Raw genomic sequence first — 27,918 nt, forward strand, 5'->3', positions numbered from 1 at the left:
CCCCTCCTCACATCACCCCCGCTCCCTCACAGCACCTCACACCGCCTCCCGCCCGGCCCCGTTCCCGCCCCCGCCTCGGCCCCGCCCTCACGCGCGGGACGCCGCAGAGGACGCGGCGGCGGCGGCGGCGACGGGGGAAGATGGCGGCGGCCGTAACGAGGGGGACTGTGGCCGCGCTGTGGCGGAGCAGGTAGGGGCACGGCAGCCGGGACGGCACTGCGCTGCCCGGCGGCGAAGGGGCTGGGGCTGGCGCTGGGGTTCTGCGGCCCTGGCAGAGCTGCGGGCGAGCGGCAGCCGCTGCCTGACAGCCGGCAGCCCGGGGGCGGGGGGCGTGAGGAGGAGCTGGGCGGAGGCCCGGCCTCCCCCGGGCCGGGGGCTGCAGCCGCCCCTTCTCTCCGGCTGCCTCGGCCGCGGGAGCTGCCCTGCCGGGGTGAAAACGCGGCTGTTCGTGGTGCCTCGGCCCTGGCCTCTGGGCATGTGCGAGGAGTCTTGGCCTCGTTCTCCAAGCTGAAAAGAAAGATGAAGGTTTTACATTTTTAAAGAAAGAGAAGCGTGTGGCCTCGTATAATTTTAACTCATTGCGCAGTGTGAGGTTGCCAGTGTGTAAGTGTTTAGTAGGAGTTGGTAGAGGGGGGCAGCTGCTGCCTCCGGTTACATAATCCCGGTGAGGAGCAGCTGTGAGGAGAAGCGCCTTGGCAGAGCCTGGCAGGAGGCACTCGCCTAAAGCTTGTGTTTTTCATAGCAAGGGAACAGTGTTAAGAATCCTGTTTCTGGGAGATAATGCTGTGTTCTGAAGGAGAACACGTGGTCCCCTGACTTCTCTCTTAAAACCTGTTGAAAGCACCTTGTGTGCAGAGCGTGTATTACCGCTGGCTTCGGTGCCCATCAACAAAGTGTTGTCCCTCCTTTGCTGTCCCTGATCCCGCAACAGCTGAAGTAAGTAAGTTAACACGGGATGCCGTCAGCTCCTGCTCCAGCAGCATCCAGCTGGGTGGTAGAGGCTGGAGGACAGCACGCTCCTACATGCTTGTACCCAGCAAGGCCGGATTGTCAGGAGCAGGGAAGATGAGGCTGATGGTAAACTATTTAGTCTTGTTGTCTTTACCAGGTTTCAGAGTAAGGACTAGGCTGGTTTTCCCATGTTGGACATCAAAAACCAATTTTGGTAGGAGCTTAGGGTCTACAATTAATTGTTGCGTACTTCCCCTGTGATGATGCATCTGCTGAAGTACCAAGTCCCAGTATGCCCTGCCCTACCTTAGCAACATGGACAGCTCCTGGATGCTCCTGTGAAGCCAAACCAGCTACTTCAGTTCTGCCTTTGCGTTATTTTTTTTTAGATTATTATGATTCAAGACATAATACTGGTGCTTTAGGCTGTAGCTAAGTTTTTGGCAGTTTTCGCCAACTTTTTAGTGTTCTAAAACTTTTCTGGTAAATTTAACTATAGTGCTAACTGGGTTAGTTCTTAGATTTTTGAATCCCTTAGAAGTAACCTGCAGGCTCTCAGCTTACTAATGGGCAAGTACTGCTTTAATTCCAGGTGTTTTACTATGTTGTAAAGCAGGCCTTGTAATACCACAAATTAGTGTAGGTCTGGTGTATGACCCAAGTGGATCAGCTGACCTCATTGTTCATGACAAAATTACATCATGTTGCTATGCAAAACATACAGGTTCTGCAGCAGAGTGGGAAGGTTTTTCTGACTTGCTGAGGAAATAATATCCTGGGAAGTGATGCAGCAGTGTGGTATGTTTAGCACCTGGTTACAGGAATTTGTGTTTTGGGGAGGGACCTTCTTGTCACATTTGGGTTAATACAGTAGTTTTGATAGAGACCTTAAATCTGAAGGGCAGAATGAAATATTACTGACACCATATTATGGGGGTAAGTGAAAACTGTAGCCATTTGTCCTTGACTAACATTAAAACATTGTTAGCAAGTTACTAGTATCATAATGTGATTTCTAGACAAGAAATCTGTTTGTAGACTCTTCTAAATAGAGATGCTGTCTATATGTAACTCAGTAGGCACCTGAAAGTAATTCTTAAACTCTTAATAATCACTTCCTTGCATTGAATCATCCTGAATGATGCAATAGCTTGTAAGCTAATGAGGTACTTCTGTACTCAGCGTGTATCTGATCAAGAGCAGATGAAAGGTCAGAGGGCCAAATGAAGACATCAAGCTGTGGTATTTGCACCCCGGCAATGAGTGGGTTGCACAAAGACCTGCCAGACCTGGTTTTTCCCAAGGGACTGAGACTGTCGGGTGTGAGAATGCTGCTCCTCTCCTGTCCTGGCTTGGGCCTGTGATTCTATCTAACAGCTGTGTGTGTTGCTCTGTAATCTTTAGTACTTGTCTAATCCTGCTTGTTTATAGACTTTAGACAGGAATAGTTCTTGTACAATTGGATGGATCCTTTTCAGGTTTATTAGAAACATGAAATTAAATATTATATATTAAACATGAAGAATCCTGGTTGAGCCTTTCCCCTGTGTTGGCCAGTTACAAGTCTACTTTAAGTGTTTTTAGAGTGGCAGAACCACTTACTTGCATTACTGTTCACCAACGTACAGAGTGATAAGACAAATTCTGAAGGAGATACTCTGTGCCTGGCAGCCTTTTTACTTTTCCAGCTATGCTATTTGGTCTAATGAATGACATTACTTCTTCACAGAATCTGTAACTTTTCTGTGTACTCCTCCTCCTCACCAGCATGGTGAGGAAGGAGATACATGAACCCAGTTTGTAAATGTCTCTTAAGATAGTTGCTGTTGTAGGAGGTTCTTAAATGACAGACTTGTGTAGCTGCCTGGATGGAATAATCCCAGGCGCTAAACCATCATTACAAAATTTACCACTATATTTGCAGGCAGAGTTTGTTTTGATCGACATGGTTGAATTCAACTTTGCCCATTATAAATACTACCTTTGGATGGAAGTAAATACGTGTTAGCCACGTTGTCACAGAAGATAACACTTATGCTATGTAGTTTCCTTGTAAGTAGAGCAATCTTGTTTTAATCTTGTTTCCCCAGCAATATACAAGTAAGGTACTTAACTTAAAGGAGTTGTTTGTATGTTGTTGCATAAATTGGTCTGTGTTAAACTGGAAGTAGATTTAGAGAGTACTAACTCTCATCAGTTCTAGAATCCCTATATAAAAAAAAAAGTGACAAATAGATTACTAAACACGTAGGCCAAGGCAGTGCACAAAGCAAGAGTATATTAGATTATTTTAGCTTGTTTTTTTAAAAAAGGCTCAGGTTGTATTCACAGTCACAAACATTTTAGAACTCCAAACAGGCAAAGATACGGTACATAATGACAACATAATTAGTTGCCTGAGAAGGGCTATTGCCAAGATCAGCACACAATACTCCGAAGAGTATCACTGTTATAATAGAATTAAGCTCAAGAGGAACATATGTCAACATTTGTTAAGAAAAAGATGAAATAGATACAGCGTTCAATATCTACAGGAGTAGTTGGATTGTCAGGTTTTTTGTTATTTAGGGAAGAAATAGGCCAGAAGAGAATAGGCTCAGTGGAAATTTTATGATACTTAAAGGAGAGTTTTCCCTGTATGTTATTCAGCTTCTGAACGTAAGATTATCACTACATTGAACTGCTTACATTTGCATTATTAAACATCTGTACTTAAGCAACTGCTTCTTGTTCATTGTATTTTCAGTTTGCTGACTAATTGTAACTTCCTTATACGTGAGAACTTGTGTGTTAGAACTGGACTCCTGTGGAAGCGGCCACCTTCCAGAACATTTTTCAGTGGTAAGTGAAGGCTTGTATTTACCTAGTGTTTTTCAGTTCAGTATTACTCAGACAAATTATGGTCACATATTGGTGAATTTGAAGTTCTTGAGATTAAAGCAGAAGTGGGAGTCCAGGATCAGAGACCTATTCAATTCATGGCATTTCCATAGACGCAAGCGTGCAAATTGTGCTTTACTCATTTAGTGTTATGTTTTCCATATAGTAAAAGAAGTGTATTTACCTATTTCATAAGGTAATATTTCATATTTCCTTATGAGGTGTTACTCGTTTCATTCATTACCTATTTCATAAGGTAATATTTCATTCATTACCTATTTCATATTTCCTTATGAGGTGTTACACATTGTTTCTCAGCTATTTTGGAAAACTTGGATAGCAAATGTTGTAGCAATAAAAATTTAAAAAAGCCAGAAATCACTTCATTTAACAAAAGGAGCATTTTGGACAAATAGCTTCCCTAGCCGTGGTTGAAAGCTGCTTCTCTGTCCTTTTAGAATTGCCATCTGTTTCTCAACAGGTATGAGGAACCCTGCAGAGATGCAAATCTGGACAGATGTTTAGATGCTATAGTATCCAGAGTGGTATTGGCTAAAACTGGAAAGGCAGAGCTGATCCCATCTGGAGGAATGTCAGCCCCCCAAATCAGGAATACCTCCACAGGGGCCATGCAACTGTTTATCAGCTGGGGTATTTTCTCTCTCTCATCCTTTTTGTTCACTCTAACACTGCATTATACCTGTCTGTTTATTAGATAACCGGCTTGCTCTGTCATTGTGATATCTGCTGCCCTAATGGTCTCTTTTAATGTACCCACTTTGAGAGTATTTGTCTTTTTTTAACCTCCTTTGATACTTTGGCAATCATCCTTTTTCACTGGGATTATCACTTCTGAAGAAACCTGTGTAACAGAGCCAGCAAAAGAAGAGCTGGGATAATAAAGTGAATGGCTGCTGCATTTCTATTTTTTTTTTTCTACAGGAAATTTATATTGGGACCTGTTTCCTTGGCAATATACGTTTTTTGACAAGTTTGCTATTTAATTAATGTGTTCAAACATTAATAGCAGCTCTGTGCCCCTCATACATGCCTTGTTGTACGTAAATACAATACAAATGCACCTTTCTCATATCGCTTTCATCTCAGCACACTAATGAATCAGATTTTTCCCCTGCGAGCATTTTTGTACAACTTAACAACATCCTGTAAACTAGAAGCTCGTCCTGTAACAACAGTGTCACTTCTTGGCTTCACCAGGTCAGCTGTATGTGAAATGTTTCCTGGTACTCCCTACTCTCAACAACTGAAGAAAGTAGGATATTTTGTAAAGCAAATTTAGTCAGATAGATTGTGATACTAATAACAGGTGCTAGAGGAAGGAGGACTCTGAGGAAGAGCATATATAATGGAATTTCTTTACATGTAGCTTTTAAACTTTTCAAAACATCTGAATTTTTCCTAGTGAAGATGATCTCTGCATAGTAAATTAAAACCCATTAACCATAGGTTTATTTTCCTTCATTAACTTCAGCATGGTACTTAGTTTTCTGAGGAGTCTACAGCTGAAAAACTACTTTTTAAAAGACCGATACAACTTAGCAGAGAGATGCATGTTAGGAATGTGGTTTTATATTAAAAAAAGCCCACTTTAATGAACTTGCTGAGCCACTAGTTCAAGTGCTTCCCACACCTACGTTGTATCCTTTTTCCTCAGTTTGAAATTTGACTTTTTTAAATCAGCTTAATGTCCTGCTACATTTCTTAATCTGTCTGTTGCTCAGCAGTGTAGAGGAAAGCACAGCCATGTAGCAGGTCAGGCATGCTTGTATCTTTCTTTTGCTGGACAGTGTCATGAAGGTGACATGAAAGAATCTGTGTGGATGTTGATTGAGACATCTTTGTAATGGCATAGTTATGAATAATGAACCTGACAACTAAAATTATATCCATTATCGACATGAAAGCCAGTAAACCAGTGTTAGATGTGAAGTGGCTGACTGAGAAGGGCAACATCAAGCTTAATATAGAGTGGATAATGAGAAAGTAATAGCATAAACCAGGTGAGAATTTGTTGAAAATATTCAAATGTATTACCATTTGTAGTGCAACTCATCAGCTATTCACCTTGAAAAGTCTGAATCATATATTAGTATAACAACTGCATATAGTCTTCAATTTTTGTTTCCTTGCTAGCTGACGTATTAATTCCATTTGCTATTGAATCCATTTCTTTGGGTTAACTTTCCTGTCCAAGTCCTTTGGCTGGTATGTCATATTTGCATATTTCATTATTGAAAAATATGCTTACACAGATTAATAGAAACAAGAGTTCAGTTGTCTAGAAATCAAAGTTAGTCATTACAGAAAAAATCTGGGAAGATGAGTTGCATAATGCAAAATTGTTGATCACATGGAAGAAAAGGTTGTTTGAAGTTAGCTTTGAGCAAATCAACTTTTTAGCCAGCTGTTTTCTAATCCATTGATATTTTAGATTCTGATTTGGATTTAAATCTAGATGACTTGCAAATTATGTCATTAGGAAGAAAAGATAAATCTTCTTTAGTTTTATCTCAGCCCCTTGTAACAGCCTCCCTCTAAGTTTGTATCTTTTTCTAGAAGAAATTCTTAATTTGGTCAGAGTAACAAAGCAACATTTATATCATTACATCTGATTGCATAGATTAGAGCATGCCTTCAGTTATGTAGTTTGCTTACTCATCCTGAATTTTTTAATGTTTGAGGGAATTAATCTTTTTCCTCTGTTCCAGAGAAGGAAAATGTTGCTTTCTTTTTTTTTCTTGTTTGCTGAATGTACTCTATGTTTAAGAGAAATCCAAACCAGGTTAGCCTTATCTGTAAGGAGCTCAGATTTGGCGTTGGAAGCATCTGAAAATACAAGTATGTTCAAAGTCCTACACCTTTTTCCTCGTGTCCTGGGCTTGTTTGTAGTGGCTCATGTGCCAAGACATGAACTTTCCTCACATTCTCATGCTGCTTGCCAGAGAGCTGCAGTAGTGTTAGTATCACTTGAGAAGATGATGTTCAGCTGAAATCTAAACAGCACCAACTGCCTGAACATGGTTTTGTTGCCGGAATCAGGAACTAATCCTTTTGTCTTGGAATTTGTAAATTTGTGTGAATTTCATTCATGTCTGAAAGGTGTGGGATTTCAGTTTATGAGGACAAAAGCAGCTTAACAATGGTGTGTTAGATGCCTTTGCCAACGATCATGTTTTAGGATGCCAGTTATAGAAGTGCTGTTTCATTAATGCTGGAGATGGGGAAAAGTCAGCTCTTCAAATCATTTAGCAACAAATTAAATTGTGTTTGCTGCAGCTAGTGGAACATCAACTAGTTTTGTCTCTAGCACATCAGTGTAATCAATAGAGGCTCTTCAAGAGGAAACATCCTCTTCCTGGACGCAAACCAGAAAGAGGTGTTCAGGCTGAGGGGTTTTGGTTTGGGAATTTGCTAAGCTCTGGTGAAGTAGCTGAGCAGCTTTGCTAACTTAGAACCAAAGGTGTGGTGGAAAGGGAGTTAAAGGCTTTAGGGCTAAAGAGTTGTCATTGGTCTGTGTACGGACATTTCTGTTGAACTAGTGATGTAAAGTTGAAAGGTTGTAGTGTCTTTGTAAATGCAAAACAGATATAAGTCTGTCTTTATAAACACTGAACTGCTCTAAATGACCCCTGTCCTTTATTGAGCGTTGTTCTTTAGGGCAGAATATTTTCTGGAATCTTAACTGTACTGGTAGTTGCTGCCTTGTTTGTTCGGTTTGGGGGGGGCGGGGGTGGTGGTGGTGTCCCTGCAGAAAATAAGATACATATTTTTTTCAGTCAGAATAAAGCTGTTTTCATATTACTATATATTTCAGGACATATAATTCAAACAATGTTTTAAATCACGTATGTAGGAAATAAATGAACAAAAATACTGTTTTGGTAAAACAAAGTATGAGCAAGAATTACTTTTATTGGGCATCTTTTTACAGCATCATGGATGAAGAACAGCTGAATGCTTCTAATCAACTCTAGAACTAAAGCTTCCCAGATTGATAAGCTATTACGCTTTGTCTCTATGCTTGCCTAGAAATAGATTTGGTGTTTACTGAATTCTTTTAGTTGTTAATGCATGCTTTCACAGTCAAACCTTAAGCTGGACATTCATGGAACAAGATCAAGTCCATCCATTTTGATTCTGGCTCTTTTGCGTTACTGATTGTTGTGGAAATTACACCAATCAGTGTCCAAGAACTAGTTCCTTTGGGCATTTTCTCTGTCCAGCAGTGACTTACACTCATTGCCAAGAACCTTCAGACTGTAATACGGATGGAAGAAGCACAGTCTAATACTGACTTAGCCCATTAAGCCTGAACATATTTGTTTTCTCTGAAGATTTTGCAAGGGAAATGCTTCCCGCTGCTGTGATTGCCCTGTGCGACTGTCGTGTTGCTTAGTGACAATGCAGTGTGTGTGTATCTCACAGACAACATGTAAGGCTTGTTATGCAGGAGGAGCTTGGTAATCCTCAGTGAGAAACAGCCATAATATTAGATTTCTTTTTTTTTTATGTGATGACCTGTATTACAGCGGAAATGTGCTTATTGTCCCATTTACCAAACATACACTAAAGCAAATTGTCGTTTCCTTCCCTCTTCCAGTTAGCTGTACAATTTGGGGATTCCCCAACTATAATGAGAGCTTTAATGACAGAAGCATGAAGCTTCACAGTACTACAGATTGTTCCCCAGCAACTGGTTATTCTGTACAGTAACAACATGAAAGATCTCTTAGTTGGAAAGTACAATAGTGCTTTCAGGCAGCTCATTTCATGTATTTTTGGGGGTAAGAATGTTGGAAGGATGTAGGGTGGGAGGGACGGGGATGAGATTAACAACACAGGTGAACGAGTGTTCGTCAGCTGAGTTCCAGTGACTTGGTGAACTGCAATAACTGGAGTGCTTAGCAGATTCTGTACATACCTTCTTTGTTGTAGATTTCTGATCACATTTTCACCACCTAAGCTGACATCCCTCACTGCTTCTTTACTTCGTGTAGTTGTTCTTTTTCCTGAAGTCTGGTGTTGTTTTCTTTTTCTGTTACAGACAGGAAGAAGCTTCATACTGCTCCAGTAGGGCAAGTCTTCCGCCTGCGCCCCTTCCATGTTCTGGTAGCTACAGGTGGGGGATATGCAGGATACAGAAAATATGAGGATTACAAGTTGGAACAGCTGGAGAAGAGGGGCATAGAGGTGCCTGTGAAGCTTGCAAGTGAGTGGGAGGTAAGAAACGTGGGGCAACTTTGCTTCTGCCACCTTTGATGAAAAGTCTCTCGGCTTTCATTCCAACAAGGAAATGTTTAATTTGTCCTCTTCCGGCAATGCATTTTTGACAAATCATGGAACTGAAGTTTCTTAGTAATTTAAGTAATTATAATTTTGACCAAAGTCAATGTAATGGCACATTAGGAACTGTTGGTGTCTCCTCCATCTTTTAGTTTAGCTGACAGTTTATTATTTTAAATATTTGCAAATCAAAGTTAGAAGGGATAGTTAATCAAGTGGTTGTATTATATATTTTGAATAAAAAGATGTTTGGAAGTCATTGAGTCATTCAGGTGGAAGTCATGTAGTCCACCCTCCTGCTTAAAGCAGAGCCAATGCTGAATTTAGATTGGGTTACTCAGGGCTTTGTCCACTTGGGTCTTAAAAAATCCCAAGGACAGAGATTCCACAGTGTCTCTGGGAAGCCTGTTCCAATGCTTAATTGTCCTTAGAGTAAAAAATATTTTCCTTACATCCAGTTGGAACCTTCCCTGTTTCAATTTATGGCTTTTGTCTCTCCATCTCCCTCAATAAAGAGCCTGGTTTCATCTTCCTGTAACCTCTTCTTGGATGTTGGAAGGCTGTTGTTAGGTCCCTCCAAAGTCTTCTCCTTAGCCCATCCTCATAGGCCATGTGCTGCAACCCTTTGACCAGGCTGCTGGCCCTTCACTGGACGTGCTCAAGTCTATCAAGATCTTTCCTGGTTCTAAGAAAACTGGACACAGTATTCCAGATGTGGTTTGACATGCACAGAGTAACAGGGAATGACCTTCCCTTGGCTTCTGCTCCTCCATGCTGTTGGCCTTCATCACTGCCAAGGCATGATGCAGACTCCTCTTCAACCTGCTGTCCACTTGCAGTCCTGAGAGAGCATACAGCATGCATCTGCAGTAACTGATGGAGCTGTGGTTCTCTGTAGTACAATGCATTTTCTCATTTTCCCCCCCTTGCATTGCAAGGTAGCAAATTAAGCACATTACGCAATTTACAGAATTAAATACAGAAATCAAAATAGGCAGGACTAAAATTACGTATTGTAAAATGAAAAAAAAAAAATCAGCGCTGAGGCTTTTTTGTCCTCGCAGTTCTAGCTGTGGGTACAGCTTGCGCAGTAGTTGTAGGGTTTATCTTCTCACAGGCTGCTCAATCTGAGCTACTCCGGGCATTTCATTTACTTCCTCTATGCCTTCATGCCTTACACGCTTTACAAGGAAGCTGAGACAGTATTAATAGCTAGTTAATAAACATCTGGCTGTTTTATTTGTGAATACAGAGCAAGACCTTCTTCTCACAGGTTAACACATAGGTCTGTAATGGCTAATCCTGAGGGGTTTTTGCCTTTTCTTTCTGGATTCCAAGGAGTTTAGAAATCATTGTGGAATTGCAGTGTGTATATGACATTCATAGGTCAAATACCCATGGCAGCACTGAAGTAAGAAATACTTTATAACTTCCTATAACTGCTGTATCTCCTTTGAAATATTAGGGATATTGTACAACTCTGTTAGACACTTTGAAGTATATGTGGTTCCAGACGGCCGGGTGAGTACCTGCTTCAGTGCCATTTCTGAAGGCAAGGAGTTAAAAATTCTAGGATTGTAGCAATGTGTAGGAGATGCTTCAGTATTGACCTTTAGCATCCCCATTTCTTTGCATTCCTGAGCACACTGCCGGTTTGTGAGTGGTTTGGCCACATGCCTGTGGGGGACTAGGCTGGAATTTTTAAATTCATTTTCACTTGTGACCCAAATCAGATATGATCCAGGCAACCCAGATGCTAACAGTTTAGACCATGATAGCTCCGGAGGAATTTGTCCGTTAAATCTGTCTTTTGTATGTTCTTTTCCTGCTGAGGCTTATTTCAAACAGGTTTTATGTTCTGATTAAAAAAAGAACTGGTAAGTGCTCATGGAGTATTTATTTTTAAAAGCAATGTCAATTCAGTTTTGATACTTGAAAACAAATGTTCTTTTCTTTATTGTTCATACTTTTTGGTATGAAATTGGCAATTTCCTTATTAAATTTGCTTTCTTTTATTATACTGATATGCTGGTTTGTTTGATGGTTATTTGGGGAAGCTATGAGTATTGCTTTTGATGAAACTGCTTGAAAGGATTTGGTTTTTGCAGTGGGGAATCACAAAACATTTCAACCTGATAAGCAGGGCTCCAAATGCAGCAGATACTAGTAGGAGACTAGGGAGGGAAAGGGAACTTGACAATTATGAGGAAAAAGAGAAACTGTTCAGACATTGCAAGAAATATTCCAAACAGTGAAGGATTCAAGAAAAATAAGAGCTGCATTGTTCCTTGGAAAGTGGAGTGTCTTTTTTTGCTGACCTATCATTTTCCATTATTGTGGTTATTACATCCTTGGAAGCACACTTAAAAGTCTGGGAAAGAGCAGTGTCATTTTTAGAGTGGAATAAGCCTTTGCATGGGCAAAAATAGACGAAGTGTGATTGAACGGGCTTTGAAAGAGTAACACAGAACAAGGAACTGCTGCACATGCCCTCGCTGCTGAGCCTGCTGCTGTGAAGTTCTGATTCCACAGTACCAACATCATGTTCATGTGTGAACATGCACTATCTTCTACCTGGCAGCTCTGTGTGTAAGGCAGATCCCCTGCTTCTGAGCAGAAGACAGAAATAGGTGATCATCAGCATGTTACACAGGGACAACCTCCCTGTTGCAGAGGTGCATGTCAGTAGCGTCGTGGAAGTGTGCATAGTTTTTGATTGAATGAAAGAATATGGTTTTGCTTTGCTCAAGCTTCATAAAAGAAGGGGGGCAGGGGAATCAATCTGATTTAAGTCAAGTGTCCCTTAAGCCTTTCCACAGCAAAAGATGAAACTATTTTTTGTTTAGCAGAGACCTTTTCTTCCTAGATTTTCTTAAGAGACATTATGTAGCTAATAGCTTGAGCTGATTAATGCCTTAGTGTGTCTCCTACTGTGAATACCAGTGAGGATCAGCTTTCATTTAATTAGATGAGGTAAAGCAGAGGGCTTGGAGGGAGACAGGTAGATATTTATCAGAGGGATGGAAGCTTACAGTTTCAAATCCTTGCTGTCACAGAACCTTTCCCAGCGGGGATCTGCATGCATACCATGCCTTTCATATGCTGACTAGAGGTATTTCACCTCTTCTCACCTTGGGCACTGGGGCAGTCATAGAGTATGGAGGAATTGCTAAGGGAAACCTTGGCCAAAGGGTGAGTTTGGATGAAGCGTGACCAGATGAACAAGAGTTTTCCTCTAAAGAGAGGAACTTTTTGTAGCTGTCCTTGGCTTCCATAGTTTGTTCTGTTTTGTGTAAGTGAAAAGCAGTGTTTGTTGGAGTGATGTGCACCAGGAAGAACACAGTGAACCTTTAAGGGAAGTGAGCTGTAGTGACATCTGATAGTACAGATGAGATGAATACGCAATTCTGTCCTGTTCAAAGCTCAATTTATTGTCATGGGCCAGTTTCTAAAAACAGCTTAATTCAGTGGGGAAGTGCTTGAGTATAGGTTTAGGATCTTGATTCTCAGAGATAAACAACACAGGCTTTCCTATTGATATTAAAAACTGCTCGTATTTATGTAACAAAGGATACTGCATGCTATTTTGGCAGTACAAACGGAAGGTGGTTTTCTTGGCCCAGAGGAGACAGACATTTAGTATTATGGTAAGAGGTGTGTATCAAGTTCAGGAAAGAGCTAATAATGGAAAAAACTCTGATTATTTTTTTAATCCAGTTTTAGAAGAGTGAAACGTAGTCACCAGTTGGTTGATCTCTTATTCGTAATTCTTGCTTCTGTGTTCTGATGTTTGGAGTTTTATTTGAGCAAACATGCAATTACAAAAAAAATTCTCGTAGAGCGGTCCAATGCGTGTGGTGTTCAGAAAATGTTTAAAGCGGTGAGATTTCAACATCATCAAAATGTGTGAGGGGCGTGATGGCGTAAAGGTTTTTCTCAGCTGTCCTGGAAGACTGAACTGTGTAGAATCTGACCAGTGAGGTGGCTTTTTGACTATGCAAGTCTGTTCTGTCGCACACAATTTGCGGAGCATCTCTCTGGGATTAGGGAGCAATTGATTGGGAGCGTCTCAGGGGCGCTTTGGGAGACTGCGGCGTGCTTCCTCGCCACTTTGGCTGGACTCGCGTGTCAGCCTGTGTTCGGGCAGGGCCATGGGGCGCAGGGCAACGCGCTGCTGCTGGACTCGAGCCTTGTTCCCCAGCACGATCTCTCGCCCCGCTGGCTTGGCCTTGGAGGCTAAGGGTGAGGCAGGGGCCTCCCTGTTCCCCGGGAGCGCCGGCTGCCCGCCGGGGCAGACCCCTTCTCCCGCCCCGGGGCGCGGCCGGGCTACGCAGCGATGTCGCCGTGTGCCGGCTCCGCCGCTCGCTCTTACTCCTCGTTGTTCCCTTTTCCTCCTCGCTCCCTCCTGCCCTGGCCCCTCCTCCGGAGGGGGCCGGGGCGCCGCGGGCAGGCCCAGCTGCGGCGCCACTGGCCGGGCGGCGGGCGGAGGAGGGCCGCCTGCCCCACGCCGCTTCCTTAAGGCGCGGAGCGGGCGGCAGCGGCGCGGCCAGCGGCGGGGAGCGGCCGGTAGCGGCGAGAGGTAGGTGGGGGCCGCCGCCCCCTGCCCCGCCGGGGGGAGGGAGGGCTCGGGGCAGGGCGGGGGGCGCTGCCCGGGCTATGTTCAGGCGCCGCGAACGGCTTCGCTAGGGCGGGGGCGCGGCGGGGGCCGGGGGTCCTTAGTTAATCGCTGGGCTCTGGCTTGCTGGAAGTTGCGGGAGAGCTGTTGTGAAGTCTCTGCGCTCTGATGAGCAATCTCGTAGCGGATTTAGCGTTCCGGCACCGCGGATCCCGGCGGTACCTCCCCCGGCAGCCTCTGCCGCCGCCGGGTCCCGCTTTGCTGGGGAGATGCAACGCGGCTTCAGGCTGCCGTGGGAGAACCTACACGGGACAGACGGTTTGCTTTGTACATCTCTGAAGCTAAAATACCAGGGTTTTAAACATGAAGTGGCATATGTTACTACAAAATATTAATACAGTGTGGATTAGGTGTCATAAATTTTCACGTCCCTTTGCAAAAGTAAATAAAACTTTCCTTCCTTGCTTCACAGAAGAGATCTTTGAGAGTATGTAACAGGCTTTTGGCCCAGAATTCTGGTTGAAGTTTAAAAAAACCCACCCGACTTTTCATGGCTAGCTTAAAATACTCCCCCCCCCCCCCCCCCCTTATAGAATGCAACTAAAATAGCAGTATAAAACTAGCGGAAAACAATCAAAATGTTTATATAGAAAGCCTTCTTTATATGAAAAGTAAAGAATTTTAGAAGTGATGGGTAGATCAAGCAGAGCACGGTATGTTTCCTTAGCCAGCAGCAGTACAGCTGGGGAAGGTGGCACAGCTGGCCAGGTCCTGTGTGCCCGAGCTGGAGGTGACCGTGCTGCTCCACAGTGCTATGGCCTTGGCAGAGGCTGGCTCTGCGCTCGGGATTCCCCGCAGCAAGAGAGCAGTTCTGGGGGGCTCTTTGAGTTCGGGAGCTCCTGAGTGGGCGTGGAGCATCCAGCATTTCCCTAGCTGGGCTGGCTCCGGAGAAGGATGGGTGGGAACGTGACTGGAATTAAACAGATACTGCTGGGAAAGGAATGGGACCTTTAATAAACGGTCACAGAGTACCTCTCCCTCGATTGCAAGACCTTATTTTTGCTGGCACTTAAATAGAACACAGGATCGTTTGGATGGATACGGTGCATTTTTCAAACAGTAGCCCTGTTACCAGATGTAGAAAGTATGACCAGAGGGCTTTGAGCACTTCAACGAGCACATTCCAAGCCTAATGATTCATGCTTACGACTTAAAAGTGAGGCTGCAGGTTTGAAGTTCAGTTGCCTATTAGCCTTTCCTGCAAAAGCCTTGCTGTGTTGTTTTTTAAAACTTGAGGGAAGGGCTTGAGGTAGTAATAACAAGTAATTAAACGGGGCCACTGGATTTTGTGCTTATTTGAGCTGACAGTGCAGAGTGTTGTTGCATAGCTGGCAGATTAGCAGTTCTCTATTAGACAATAATTCTCTAGGGATTTATACCTGCTGGTAACTGCTTTTACTTACCTCACATGGATTCTGGGTGCATTCAGACAGGTCAGGGAGTTTGGTACTGATGTCCAACCTTCTACAAACCAACAATCATAAGATTCTTGTCTAAGACAGTATCGTAGGCTCTGTGGCACTGCCTGTCCCAAAAAGTCCAGCTATTGTGATGCCATTATGCGAGTTCCTCTGTTTGCCTGTGGAAAGTAGGTAAAGTCAGGGTGGATTTTTCATTTCAGCCTTCTTACACTGTAGGAACAGCACATTGTTTCTGGGGCAGCCGCAGCGGGGATGGCAACTTGCCATATATGTCAGCATTTTACACCGGACTTGGGTATTTGCATCTTGGTGTGAATGTAATGAGGTCAGTAGAACTGAACTTCAGAGAAACATAGTCTTTCTTACTCATCTGAACTCAGTTTTTTTTTTTTTTTAAGAAGTGGAGAAAAAAACCTTAACACCAGTATTTCTGTCTCCCTGGAGAGGAAGCTCTCTCTTGAATGACATACTTTGTTTTGAACTGAAGGGTGGTAGTACCCACTGCACTGGGCTGTAGAACATTTCAATGTCCATTTGTTTTTAGGGAGCAGGTAAGCTATTTAACCTGTTCCATGCTTTCATAGAATCAGGCTTGTTCAATCTAGAATATAATAATGTCTTGAAAATGTATTGGGGGATAAGATAGAATTTCTGCTGAGAGAGCTTGTGGGTTTACCTTCCTTATCCTTAAGGGAAGAGTACTGAAGAAAAGGTAGATAAGACTTCTGTTTGCTCTGTTGTCTTTCCGCAAAGTCATGCATAGGTGAAGGTCTTCAGAGGAGGAGATCAGAGCAGGGAGCAGGGTGCCAGCCTGGCCTGCGGGAGCTGGGTACAGCTGGGTGCTGCAGGCTGCCTGAACAAAGGGCAGGCTGCGGGTTGGGGTGCTCTGCCTACTTCTGCCTGGCTTCACCAGTGCCAAACTCTCTCTTTCTCTCCACAGTTTTGTGAAGACACGTGTTCAGTGTGAAAATGATTTTCATCTTGGACTGATGAAGTGCCTTTTGAAATTTTGTTGGCAATTTAGCATGTTTCTATTTGAAATTTAGTATTTAATGGTGGTAATTTCTAATGTTGCTGGCAAATCAAGAGAAGTAGCTCCCCTGTGTGCCTCATCGCTTTTCTTTGATTTTTGATGGGATTTTGGGTAACTGCTTTCATCATTTTACTCTACAGATGGCTTCATTTTTGTTGTGTAGGAGTTCCTTGTGCTAGCCAGAGAAAGACTGAATGGTATTTTAAATAGGAAAACAAAAAAAGTTGGCACAGGGCTCAAGGATGAAGCAGTATGTGTTGAGTGCTTTCAGTTGATCTTAAGTTTACCTTCTTTGAATGTTGGGGGTTTTTTTCCCCCAATATGCAATTGTTAAAATTTAGTTCCACTTCCTGAACCAGGGATTTGGTTTCAAGCTCCCTTAACAGTCCAGATCCAGTCACATGAGATGCAGAACATCTCTTGAGATGTGCTCTGCAGGGTTGAAGAGGGAAATGTCTTGCTATGTATATTCAAAATGCTCAGGTAGACGTACTGCATGCAGCCTTTTGGTTTTAAAAAACAAAACCAAACCAAAACAGCTTCCTTTCCTCATGTTTTATATTTTAGTTCTTTCTACTGGACATAAAAGCTGTGACAGAACTGAGAGCCACATAATAAGACTCGTTAACTCTTCTTTTATACCCAGTTCTCAAGCTGGCCCTAAACCTGGCTTGTTTCATTAAGGATCTGGGTATTTGTAGAAGAATGTCCTGTACCTGCTCCCTGTGTGAGTCTCTTTGAGATGGAAAGAGACTTAATGAAATGGATGTTTGTGTCTGACTAGGGCTGTAAAATAGAAAGACGTTCCTTTCCTTTCTGTTTTCTTCTTTCCAAGCTGGATATTAAGAGTAGGAAAGGTTTTTTTGGTTCCCCGGCAGTCCAGAACTCTTTAAGAGGCAGCTGCTGCACTGCAGATTTGAAGCTGGGAGTTATCTCCTCCTCTTCTCCGCCCCACTCCTCCTCCCAGCCTCGGACTCAGCCTAGCTCTGGGGTTAGCTGTGCAAGGCCAGCTGGCTGTTCAGCTGACTGTAGTGTCTCGCTGCCCAGCAGCCTGAGACTGCAGGGTGTTTTTTGGAGAGTTGGGGTTCAATGGCCACCCTGGCTAGCAAGAAGCAAGGACTGCTTATACGGACAGCTCGTTTTTACCTTGTGCAGAGTCGGCTTTGTAGTGGGATGTTGAAATATGACACAATGCCTGTTTGTTTGCAATAGCTGCAACCCTCGTAGCAGAGATTCAAGTGGGAAACAGAGGGGGAATCCAGAGACAAACCAGCGGGGGAATTAGGAACTGTGACGCCGTGTCCTCTCTCCTGTGCCGGAGCAAGCAAAGGAAAGAGAGGTAGAGGAAAAAAGACTGAGCCTTGCAACCAACCGTCACCCTGACGATGTGTCAGTCAAACACCCTGCAGGGACCAGATCTGCACACAGGGAAATGGTGAGATGCTATAAAGCTTTATCTAACCCTCCACCCTCTTGCTACAACCTCCACAAAGTTAAAATTCATGTCCGGAGGCTGCGTTCAGGGAACGGCGGCAGCAGCAGCTGTGCCGGGGACCAGCACCCACAGCCGGAGAGGCCAGGCCCAGCTGGCTCTGCTGGTGGTACACCAAATAGGAGAACTCGTTTCAGGTACTGTTCAGTATTTTCTGCGTTGCAGGGATGGTGACTGAAGGGAGAAATGAGGGAGGGAGGATGGGAGGGTTTCTGGGCAGAAGGAGCGACAGCCGTCTGCAAAAGCTTTTGTTTGGCCTAATTACTATAAAGCTTCTTACGCGTTGAATTGGTAGAGAAGGGCATGCTGTTATATGACAAGGGGAATGAGGAGCCTTTCATTCCTTTGCTTTCTACTCTCCATCGCTAGGAGAATGGAAAAATTAGTGAAGGACCGCTCTGAAACCAGGCCAAGGCAGTGAGAAGCCCGAGGGCTCCGGAGCGGAGTGAGCTGCCAGGATGCAGCTCTGCAGGGATTGGTCCATGGGCGACTGCAGTGAAGGGGGGGGGAGAGCAGCGGGAGGGGGAGCGGGACCTCCGCTCTCAGCGCTGGCAACCTGGCTCCCGGCCCACCAGCCCGCGAGCAGACTGCAGGCTGGTGGGTGGTGAGGATGGGAGGAAGAATGTTAACTGTCCCTTCCTATTGCCATGTTGAGTCAGTCCCCCCCTGCCGCCTTGCCGAGCAGAAAGCCAGCTTTACCTCTGCTGAGGCAGCACTTCATCTTCTCAGGGTGGTTTTCTTTTTGTTGTTTTTAGTTTCCCCTTGCACTGTGATGCAAGATCATCCTCTGTTTTTTACTTACTAATTCTTGGGGGAAAAGTAGTTGTGTTCACTGCAGAAAAAATTGCTGAGCCAAAAGCACCATCTTGCATCCCAGATTGGTGAGAGTTGTACCTGCCTGCATGGTATTTTAATTGTTCCAAGTTTTGAAAAGAACATATTGGCAGGAAAATTTCCTTGTAACTTCCAGGCTTCTTTCCATCTTGGAAAGACATAAGCAGTTTTTCATAGTTCATATCATATAATCCAGCAAGAGCGAGCTGTTCAGAGCCAGAGCGTACCACTTCCAGTTTGTGTGCACGCACAGCTGTATCCCGGTCGCAGGCACACTGCCTTCCTTCAGCTGTGTGTGGAGAACAATCTCTTAGCCAGGATTTAAGTCGGTGCCTGGAAGATTTGAATGTTTTGCCCTCAGGTAGGCAGACTTCTGTGGAAATGCCAATGGTTTCTTCATGCGTAGAAGGCAAAGGATAAATAGGGACCTGAAAGGGTCTGTCATCCAGACTTCCTGCAAGGGTCTGAACTGAGGCCCATGGTGTCCTCTGCTAATAAGCTGAGCAGCTTTTCCCTCTGAGATTTACAAGTTGAACTCCTCCACAGCCATACGTGCAAAGTGAGTTTCCTCTCAGTCAGGACATCTACATGAGAAAAAAATCATAGGTGTGGTTGGCTATGAGGCAAAGGAGTTGGTTATTGGGCTGCAGAGACTAGGTTATCTTGCAGCATTAGCAGTATCGGCTTTGTCCACGTGTTCTCTGTTCAGAACCAGCACACCCCGTGAAGGTTTTAAGGTTTTACTTGTAAATTGTATTCATTAACTCCAGAGTGCCGTTCCTGCTGCGTCTCAAGCAAGTGCTTGTTTCTCAGTTTGTGAGTGACCCACGGGTCTGTGTAAATTTCACTCCAGCATCTTTTGTGGTACAAAATACAACTGGAGGCACAATCTAGTCAAAATGCCTTCAACATGTGAGCCCTCTGAGCGACCTCAGTTTATTAGGTTTCAGGGATTTCTTTCAGAGTATCTGTTGTTGCCTTAAAGTTGTCCCTCCATAGAGTTCTAATTAAAATCCCAGCATCACACATTCCTAGCTTAGGGAATACTGTTTGCTGTCCACTTTGACTGTCCAGCAGCTGGAGCAGTCGCAAGACATGTTTTCTGGGGATGTGCTCTACTGAGATTTGTTATTTCCACTGTAAACTATTGTGTTACGTTGTTAGCTGGATGAGCCAGCTGTGGCTTTGTTTTCAAATTTCACCTGCAAGTGATCGTGCCTTTAATTTTTGAGGGTATCATTCATAAAATGTGACCGGTGAGAGTGAACGCCATTTTTTGGGCAGAGGATTTTCTTCCTTTTTTTGAACATAAACTGCTCTTTATTTTGGGAAGGGGAAGAACTGCTCAAAATAAAGGAGTAAAGACTTGGAGAATCAATGTTTAAGTAAAGATTAGCAGGAATAAATCATCCCCAGCTACCAGAAGCTGGTGGTTCTGAAGCTGAGATGGCTGACCCTCTTATATTGTGTATGTAATCTTTCAGGTTGCAATTTCCCCAGCTGGCCCTGAGGCGAAGGTTGGGCCAGCTAAGCTGTATGTCTAGGCCTGCTCTGAAACTCCGTTCTTGGCCTCTGACTGTTCTCTATTATCTTCTGCCTTTTGGTGCTCTTAAACCCTTGACCAGAGTGGGATGGAGGCCTGTGAGCAGGGTAAGTGTGAGCAGGTGTCTCTTGCGCTTCGTGTCTGTTAGCAGTTTTATCGTGAAGGGAGCTGGCAGCAGCTGGGTGGAGAGATCCTTAACGTCGGACAGGCGGATGAGCACTGGCACGAAAGCAGAGAGATGCAATTCATGTTCCCCTTTAGTTTTTACTGTGCATAGTTGTGTTGACTAATTGCTTCAGACAAGTGATTTTTTTCAGTAGCAGAGAATTTCTTTGTCCTCTAGCAGTCAGAGATCTACCCAGGAAAATCAACAGAAACTTTTGAATTAATTCAGTCACCTCGAAGTATTCGAGCTAGGATAAGGCAGACCAAACCTCTTCTCAGGTTCCCTTTCCTGGCCACATTGAAATAGTCTCGTGCTTTCTGTCATTTTCGCACAGAGAGGGCTTGTTCCTCAAGTTCTTTGAGCATTTGTAATCCAGCCTGTCCAAACGATATGCAAATCTCTGCTCAGATGCTGTTGAGAGCAGGGTGTAGGATGCCTTGCACATGGTTATTCTCCCCACAAATCATGCAATTTCAGAATGCAACAAGCACACACATATTTTGATTGAAAACTGCAACAAAATTGTCCTTCTGAAGACTATTTCACTGAACAGCTGTTCGGTTTGATCCCATCAACTTGAAAACCAGGCTCTTTTGAGAGAAGAGGCTACTAGGAAATAGCACTTGACAATTTTTGTGATTTTACAGTTGTATCTGCATATTCTCAGCGTTTGGGAAACTTTTATTTTAGAAATTTATTTTAGAAATAAACACTGTATGTTAATATAGCACATCAAATGGCAAAATGGTTTTTCTTCAGTTCTTCAGCTTCTGTAACCTAAGGTAGTGCCCATTTAGAAGTTTTTATGTGAAGTAAGATTAGGTTGGTGTTTTCTTTCTGAAATACCACCGTATGTGACACCCGACAGTGATTTGTGAGTGAAATTTTCATTTGTCATATTTGATACAACGGGCAGGCTCTCAGCCACTATGTGCTTCTGTTTGTGTTTATGGCTGTGTTTTGCAACACTTAGTTTTGAGGATATGATTTAATACTGAGAATAAATGACGACTCAGTCGGGAGTTAAATGTAGCTGAGCTGTACTGTTCAAACAAATGGTACCAGATTCAGCAGATCACTGCTTCTTTAGCAAAACTGGTTTCAGTTCCCTTGGTCCACACCCCCCCACGCCTGGATTACACGATGGTCATGCGAGCTTTTTGGCTGCTGCGAAGCACCGCAAACCCCAGAAGAGTTACTTGCTGGAATGACCAACAGGAAGACACCGTCATCTGTCCAGTTACATCAGCAGCATGTACCTCTTACCAACATTGTATCATTTGTTTTTCTTGCTACTAAAACTTAGGCTTTGGTGTAAGTCCAAAGGTATATTTCTACAGAAATAAAGGCACTATATACTCTTGCAATTAGCAACTCCCATTGCTGTGAGAGAAAGGGTAAGGCTGGCCCAAGTTTATACTGGTGTAGCTGCATCCATATGTAAACATATGGATGGATATGTTTCTTTGATCGTACCAGTATCATTAGAGCAGTACAGTACGGGGATGTGGAAAACCACCCCCACCAGTAGATGCCTCTGAGAAGCACATCATCGAACACTGAGAAATCATTTTTCAGTCAATTTTCATTTGGTTATTTACAAAAATGAATATATTGGTAATGTTTAACCCTCCTGATGAGTGTTCTACTGTGTCTTTATTTTTGTAAGCCTCATATTGAGCAGTTTCCAGTAACAAATGCGGAGCTTCAGCCTGCAGGGGAGTGGAGATTCTGGCTTCAGTGTAAGGTTATAGTAGGTTTCATCCTGTCCCTCGTCTGCGCCCATCAGAACGGAGGGAGTGAGGATGAAGCACAGTGTTTTTTGCCACCATAAAGGTTACTTTGTGTGTAGTGTAGCCCGCTGGATTCAAGGAGTGGTTAGCAGGGTATGGTTTGAGCCTTTATGTTTTATGGGGAGAAGTAAGAGAAAGCTGTCAGTGGGAAGAACTGAATGACATGGTGCAATTCATCTTTCTTTAGGTTGCTCTGTACAAATCGGTACCAACTCGACTGCTCTCGCGAGCCTGGGGTCGCCTGAACCAGGTGGAGCTGCCTACATGGCTCCGCAAGCCCGTTTACAGCCTGTACATCTGGACATTTGGAGTGAATATGAAGGAGGCAGCTGTTGAAGATCTGCATCACTATAGAAACCTCAGCGAATTCTTCCGCAGGAAGCTGAAGCCACAAGCGCGGCCAGTCTGCTGTGTGCACAGTGTGGTGAGTAAAAGGAAACGAAGACTTTACACTACCAGCTTCCTCCCACCCCCCAAAGGAACGTGTCTGCTTTATGAGGTATAATGAATTACTAATGTGTTTAATTTTTTTCTCTTCCCTGTAGATTAGTCCCTCTGATGGAAAGATCCTTAATTTTGGACAGGTAAAAACCTGTGAAGTAGAGCAAGTAAAAGGGGTTACTTATTCTCTGGAATCTTTCCTGGGACCTCGCATCTCCACAGAGCAACTGCATTTTAGCCAGGGTGAGTGCTGCGTTTCTTCTGCTCTGCCCTTTCAGTGTTCTCAGAGATCATGAGAAAAGCAATCGCTGCTTTTCTCCCCCTCACCCTTTCTGAGATTGTCAGGAACAAAAGCAGGTCTGATTTTTGTTTGGTTTTATTTGGGGATAAACATGTGTCTCTCAACAGCAGCTTTATAGTGTCTTGCCTGGCTCGTTCCAATTATCTGAATTTAATCACTTGGGTCCTACAATTAACTCCCAAGATCTGCCACCACAATGAGACAGTAGCATTCCTGCTGTCAGACTGAAGTGTACCCAAGCACCTGTTTAGCAAAAATTGTATAAGCTACTCTATAACATGATTTATGCTCAAGCGCTAAACTTGTAATGACTTGTGCTGTTACGGCTCTGCAAACAGTAGCATTATTTGCAGCATGAGCACAAATGCAACTGATGCCCTTTATAAAACCAGGGAGTCTTCACAAATTCTGTTCTTAAAAGGGTAGCTTTGAGAAAAGTCTGTTCTTAAAAGGGTAGTTTTAATTCTGTTTCACTGGGTTTCAGTTCCTGTTCTGTTTAGGGAAGGGCAAATTCCAAAATGAAGGAATTTCTAAAATTATTAAAACAATACAGGATTTAATTCTGCTGCAAAGGGAAAAGAACGCTTTGAAATAGTGGATCCTTGGACAAAGCGTATCTTTTTTTGTCTCAACAATATATGTGGACTGCATTTAGTCCTCTGCTGTCACCACTGGTTCTCCTGTAGACTGCTCAGCTGTGGTAGATGACTGCGAGAAGTATTTCTTTAACCCCTTTCTTTCCATGGTTTCTTTGCAGCCCCAGCTGGTAACTCTTTTCAGCAACAACTAGTCACAAAGGAGGGGAATGAGCTGTATCACTGTGTAATCTACCTTGCACCAGGGGATTATCACTGCTTCCACTCACCCACAGACTGGAGAGTGGCACACCGGCGTCACTTCCCAGGTATGTTTCCGTTCCTAGAAAATGGATGCAGAGCAGCTATGGCAGACAGCACAGGTATGGGCTGCAGCTGAACGAGGTACACCGCTGGGGCAGTTGTACCATCACATGATAGGTAACAGTAGAAAAGTGATTTGTCACAAATGGTAATGAATTTTATAGTAGTATAGTTTACCAGAACAAATCCCATAGAAGTGGTGAAAACAGTAATATTGTATTCAAGCTTTTTTTAGTTCTTTGAAGTAACTGTTGACGCATGCTGACCTGACTTGTTCCCAAACACCCTCTGGTCATTTTGTAGTGTGGGAATGAGTCCCTGGCACCACCTCAGTTTGGTGGTAGAGGTGTAGGTATGACTGCTGCTAGAACAGGCTTCAGCTATGGCAGACATTTTGAAAGGGACTTCCCCCCCCCCCCCCCCCCCCCCAGATCTTGCTCCCTCCTTTAAGAGCAGGCTTTAACTGTCTGGAAATGCAGTCAAGGTGAAGCTGTAGATGGGAATAAGTGAAAGCCGAGGGAGGCAGTGGGGGTACCAGTCAGCCTGAAAATAACCATTTTCAGGTATGAAAACTGAAACCCTTTGTGCTCGAGCAGAGAGAACTGGAGATGGTGTTCCAGACTGCATTCAAGCCTTAAAGAATGAGCAGGGTCACTGGCTTTCCTGTGATTCTGCTAAGAAAAATGAAAAGTAGTATGAACCCTGCCCAGGAGTGTGGATCATTCTGGACAGGAGACTGAAGATTACATCTTCCTAGGACCCTTTTGTTTTCACTGCCGCCTTGCCTTCCATTCGCTGTGCCTAGCATTTGCCTCTCTTGCTACAAACCAGTGACAGACTTTACTTGATCGGTTACAGTTACATTGAAAATAGCATTCAGATAGCATTACAATACTGCTACAAACCAGACAACTTAACAGAACCATTTTCTCACTATTGTAGGCTCTCTGATGTCTGTGAATCCTGGAGTTGCCCGCTGGATCAAGGAACTGTTCTGCCACAACGAACGGGTTGTCCTTACAGGTGACTGGAAGTACGGCTTTTTCTCTTTAACAGCCGTGGGTGCCACAAATGTGGGCTCTATCCGCATCTACTTTGACCAGGTAAGCAAGACAGCAGTAGGCAGCTTTCTGGTTTTGATGGGTGATTGGTACAGTATAATAAAATAAAAGTACAAAAAATTTAAAAAATATTCTTACCCTGAAATTAAGATGTTTTGCAATACTAATGTTCTAAGACTGATTTAAATAAGGAAGCCAGTGCCAGTATAGACTATTTTTTTTAATATTCCTATTGTACTTCGGAATTGTAAGCAAGCCTCCTGCATTGAAAATGCCTGGATCTCCACAGTCCACAGCTGTGCTAAGGAATATAGAAATTGAAATCCTCAAGTAACAGTTTCTCTCTTCTCCGTACAGGATTTGCATACCAACAGTCCATGTTACTCTAAAGGTTCCTACAATGACTTCAGCTTCATAACCAACAACAACAAGGAGGGGATCCCCATGAGGAAGGGGGAACATTTAGGGGAATTTAACTTAGGCTCCACCATCGTACTGATCTTCGAGGCACCCAAGGACTTCAAATTCCACCTCAAAGCCGGACAGAAGATCCGCTTTGGAGAAGCGCTGGGCTCTCTATAGAAACTCTCTCAGCAAGAAGGTTTTCTATAGGAAGGAATGCGTAGCACACCACTGAGTGTTTCACTGACATATGTATCACTCAGCAGGACCTGGGTGAGGAACACAGATGTCACTGCTGTGTTAAACTGGAGAGTACTGGGTCTACATTTACATGCTGCTGAATGCAGAAAGAGACCTGAATGACCATAGACGTATCAGGGACAGCTGCCTTGTAAAGATGGTGACAGTGGACAGAGGTTTCTGTCCCACCCTGTGCCTGTAGTCTTTCATGTTCTCCCCTCAATGTGCCACAGGATAATTATGTTGTTAAGGCCTCTTAAGTCCCTTTTAAGCCTTCCTAGGCTGTGCAGGTGCAATGGGGAAGGGTGGAGGTGGAGATTAGCTGAATTTAAAGGGACAGGGACAGGCTGAGTCAGACCTTGAGTAAAGAATGTGTTCCCATATTTATTTTGTTCTACAACACTTGAGCGGAAGTTCTTGTATAAAGGCAGCGTGTGAATGCATAGATTGCCATTTAAATGGGCTAGTATAGCTTCACAGCCCCAACTAAGCAAAATGTACAACAGACAGCATTCATACAATAAATTACTCATCCAGGTTTTCTACTGTTAGACAATTTAAATTTTTACCTGACATTATCCCTTTAAAAATGGACTGCACTGTATTTTAAACTTGACAACACTGTGTCTACATTCCATATGATGAAACTGGTTATCGTGGGATTTTCTTTTAAAGAAAAAAAAAAAAAAGGCAAAGCTGTGTCTCCTATTCCTAACCCATGGTTTCATTTTGCTATTCTGGCCTTAAAGATTTTGTTTGTATGAGAGACAGTTACTTCACCTCTTGAATTAAGGGGTTAGAAGACATAGGGGCTGGTTTTCTTCTGGGATGCAATGGGATGGCAGCCAAAATAGTTTTTTTGCTTTCTGCTATGTATCTTCAATGTTGTTTTGTCACTATGTTCTTGAAGAATTAATTCTTCTACTTGCAGAACAGTTTCAGATACTTCAGGATCCTTTTTTATTGCATGGAGGGAAATGCCCTGTGCATTGACTGTGTATAAAAAATATTATGGATCTTTCAAGCAATCCCAGGTTGCCTCCCAGGTGCCAACCTGACCCTCCTATAATGGATTGGCAACAATTTCATCTTATTCAAAATATATAAACAGCACGACAGCCCTGACTTCTGCCCTCATACTTACCAGGGGCTGAAAGCTCTATGCTGAAGCTTCATCCTACAGTAAAACTTTAGAGCCTCTTTGTAACTTCATGTCAAGAAGAGTTAAAAATCTTAACACCTTGGATCTGTTGAATGTGGCACTATATGGCACTGATAGAAACTGGTGCCAAAGTGAAGAAGAGGAATTGAGTTTTAAGGCAATGTATCAATTGTTTTTAGAGAATAAACTTTTTCAAGTCCAGGTACTCAAACATTTAGAACTGACTTCGCTGTCCAGAGTTTATGAAACCTGCCTTTCTGCTCTTTGAAAGATTTCACATATTACTTCCTTGCTTGAGCTACGTTTCTGCTGCTTCAAGGAGATGGTAGGCTTTGACCAGCTCCGATTTCCTAAAGAAAAAACTTTTCTTTGTATGCACTGCAGAAAATAGAATATAATTTTGTTGTACAAATGTCTGGTTTGCCAAGTCCTGTATGCTTAGCTTGTCATCAGGAAAGAAGGGATGATAAACTGCCTCAAAAGTGATGTAGCCCAGCCATGACACAGATGATGGTGGCTGTTTGGGTGACAAGCAGGAGAAAATTCATTTGGCTCTGAGAGTCAATGTTTCCTCACTTTACACAGGGGGGAGTTCGAAAGCTTGAAGTGGCTCTCAGCCACCTATCTTGTTACACTTCTTGGCATTAGCAAGGTTCCTCCTGCAGCAGTATATTACCATCTACACGTTATAGAAATGTGCACTTTTTTTAAACCACTGAAAGTGAGAAAAGACTAAGGTAAACGTCAAGCCCAAGAGGATAAAGCTGTGACTGGCCTTCAATGGCACTTTAACAGTAGAAAGCAAATTTGTTCCAGTGGATGAGAGAACAGACAACTGGATCTTTTCCCCCTTTGCCACTGGGCACCGATGGCATCCAGAGACAGCCAAAGCAATTTAAGCTTTAGTTTCTTCCTACTCAGCATCATCATCCACAGTATCTGAAGATTCCTGTTAGTGTAGTAACAGAGGACAGGTTACCTGATGTTTGCTTTACTAGAAATCTGAGGAGGGGAGGATTCAGCGTGCAAGTGGCTTTTTTTGTGATGGTCTTAATACTGTGCAGAGCTAGCTAATTAACAAATATTACTTGTTACGCAGTTGTCAGCAACGCGCCCTGGAAGTGAAAGCAAAGTTCCTAGTGGGTACTGATAATGCTGTGAATTTCTCCTGCATGGAGAATCCATTTAATTCAACTGTATCAGTAGCACGGTATTTTTGTATGTCAACGTGTATGACTTACTGACATGAACTCATTTAATTGCAAACATTTTGAAATAAAGAGTCTTATCAGTGTTGCTTATCTTTCTGAAGTGTCAGGG

The 27,918-nt window shown here is 43.4% G+C and overlaps 1 protein-coding gene across 8 annotated transcripts; it reads left to right on the forward strand.

Annotated features, from left to right (window-relative positions):
- The first annotated feature begins 53 nt into the window (after nt 1-53).
- PISD (phosphatidylserine decarboxylase) lies at nt 54-27,899 on the forward strand. Of its 8 annotated transcripts, XM_080392349.1 has the most exons (9): nt 13,577-13,714; nt 17,477-17,699; nt 17,777-17,893; nt 20,075-20,240; nt 22,280-22,516; nt 22,638-22,776; nt 23,592-23,738; nt 24,676-24,836; nt 25,152-27,899. In XM_080392349.1, the coding sequence occupies exons 2-9, from the start codon at nt 17,650-17,652 to the stop codon at nt 25,374-25,376; spliced, it is 1,242 nt and encodes a 413-aa protein (XP_080248475.1). In that variant the 5' UTR covers nt 13,577-13,714; nt 17,477-17,649; the 3' UTR covers nt 25,377-27,899. The 8 variants fall into 8 exon arrangements, with proteins under 8 accessions (XP_080248478.1, XP_080248477.1, XP_080248471.1 ...); XM_080392352.1 differs by lacking the exons at nt 13,577-13,714; nt 17,477-17,699; nt 17,777-17,893; nt 20,075-20,240 and adding exons at nt 54-190; nt 3,698-3,792; nt 8,897-9,072; XM_080392346.1 differs by having other exon boundaries at nt 17,477-17,893.
- Nucleotides 27,900-27,918: the final 19 nt, after the last annotated feature.

This window comes from Falco punctatus (assembly GCF_963210335.1).
Source record: "Falco punctatus genome assembly, chromosome: 1".
NCBI classification, from domain to species: Eukaryota; Metazoa; Chordata; class Aves; order Falconiformes; family Falconidae; genus Falco; species Falco punctatus.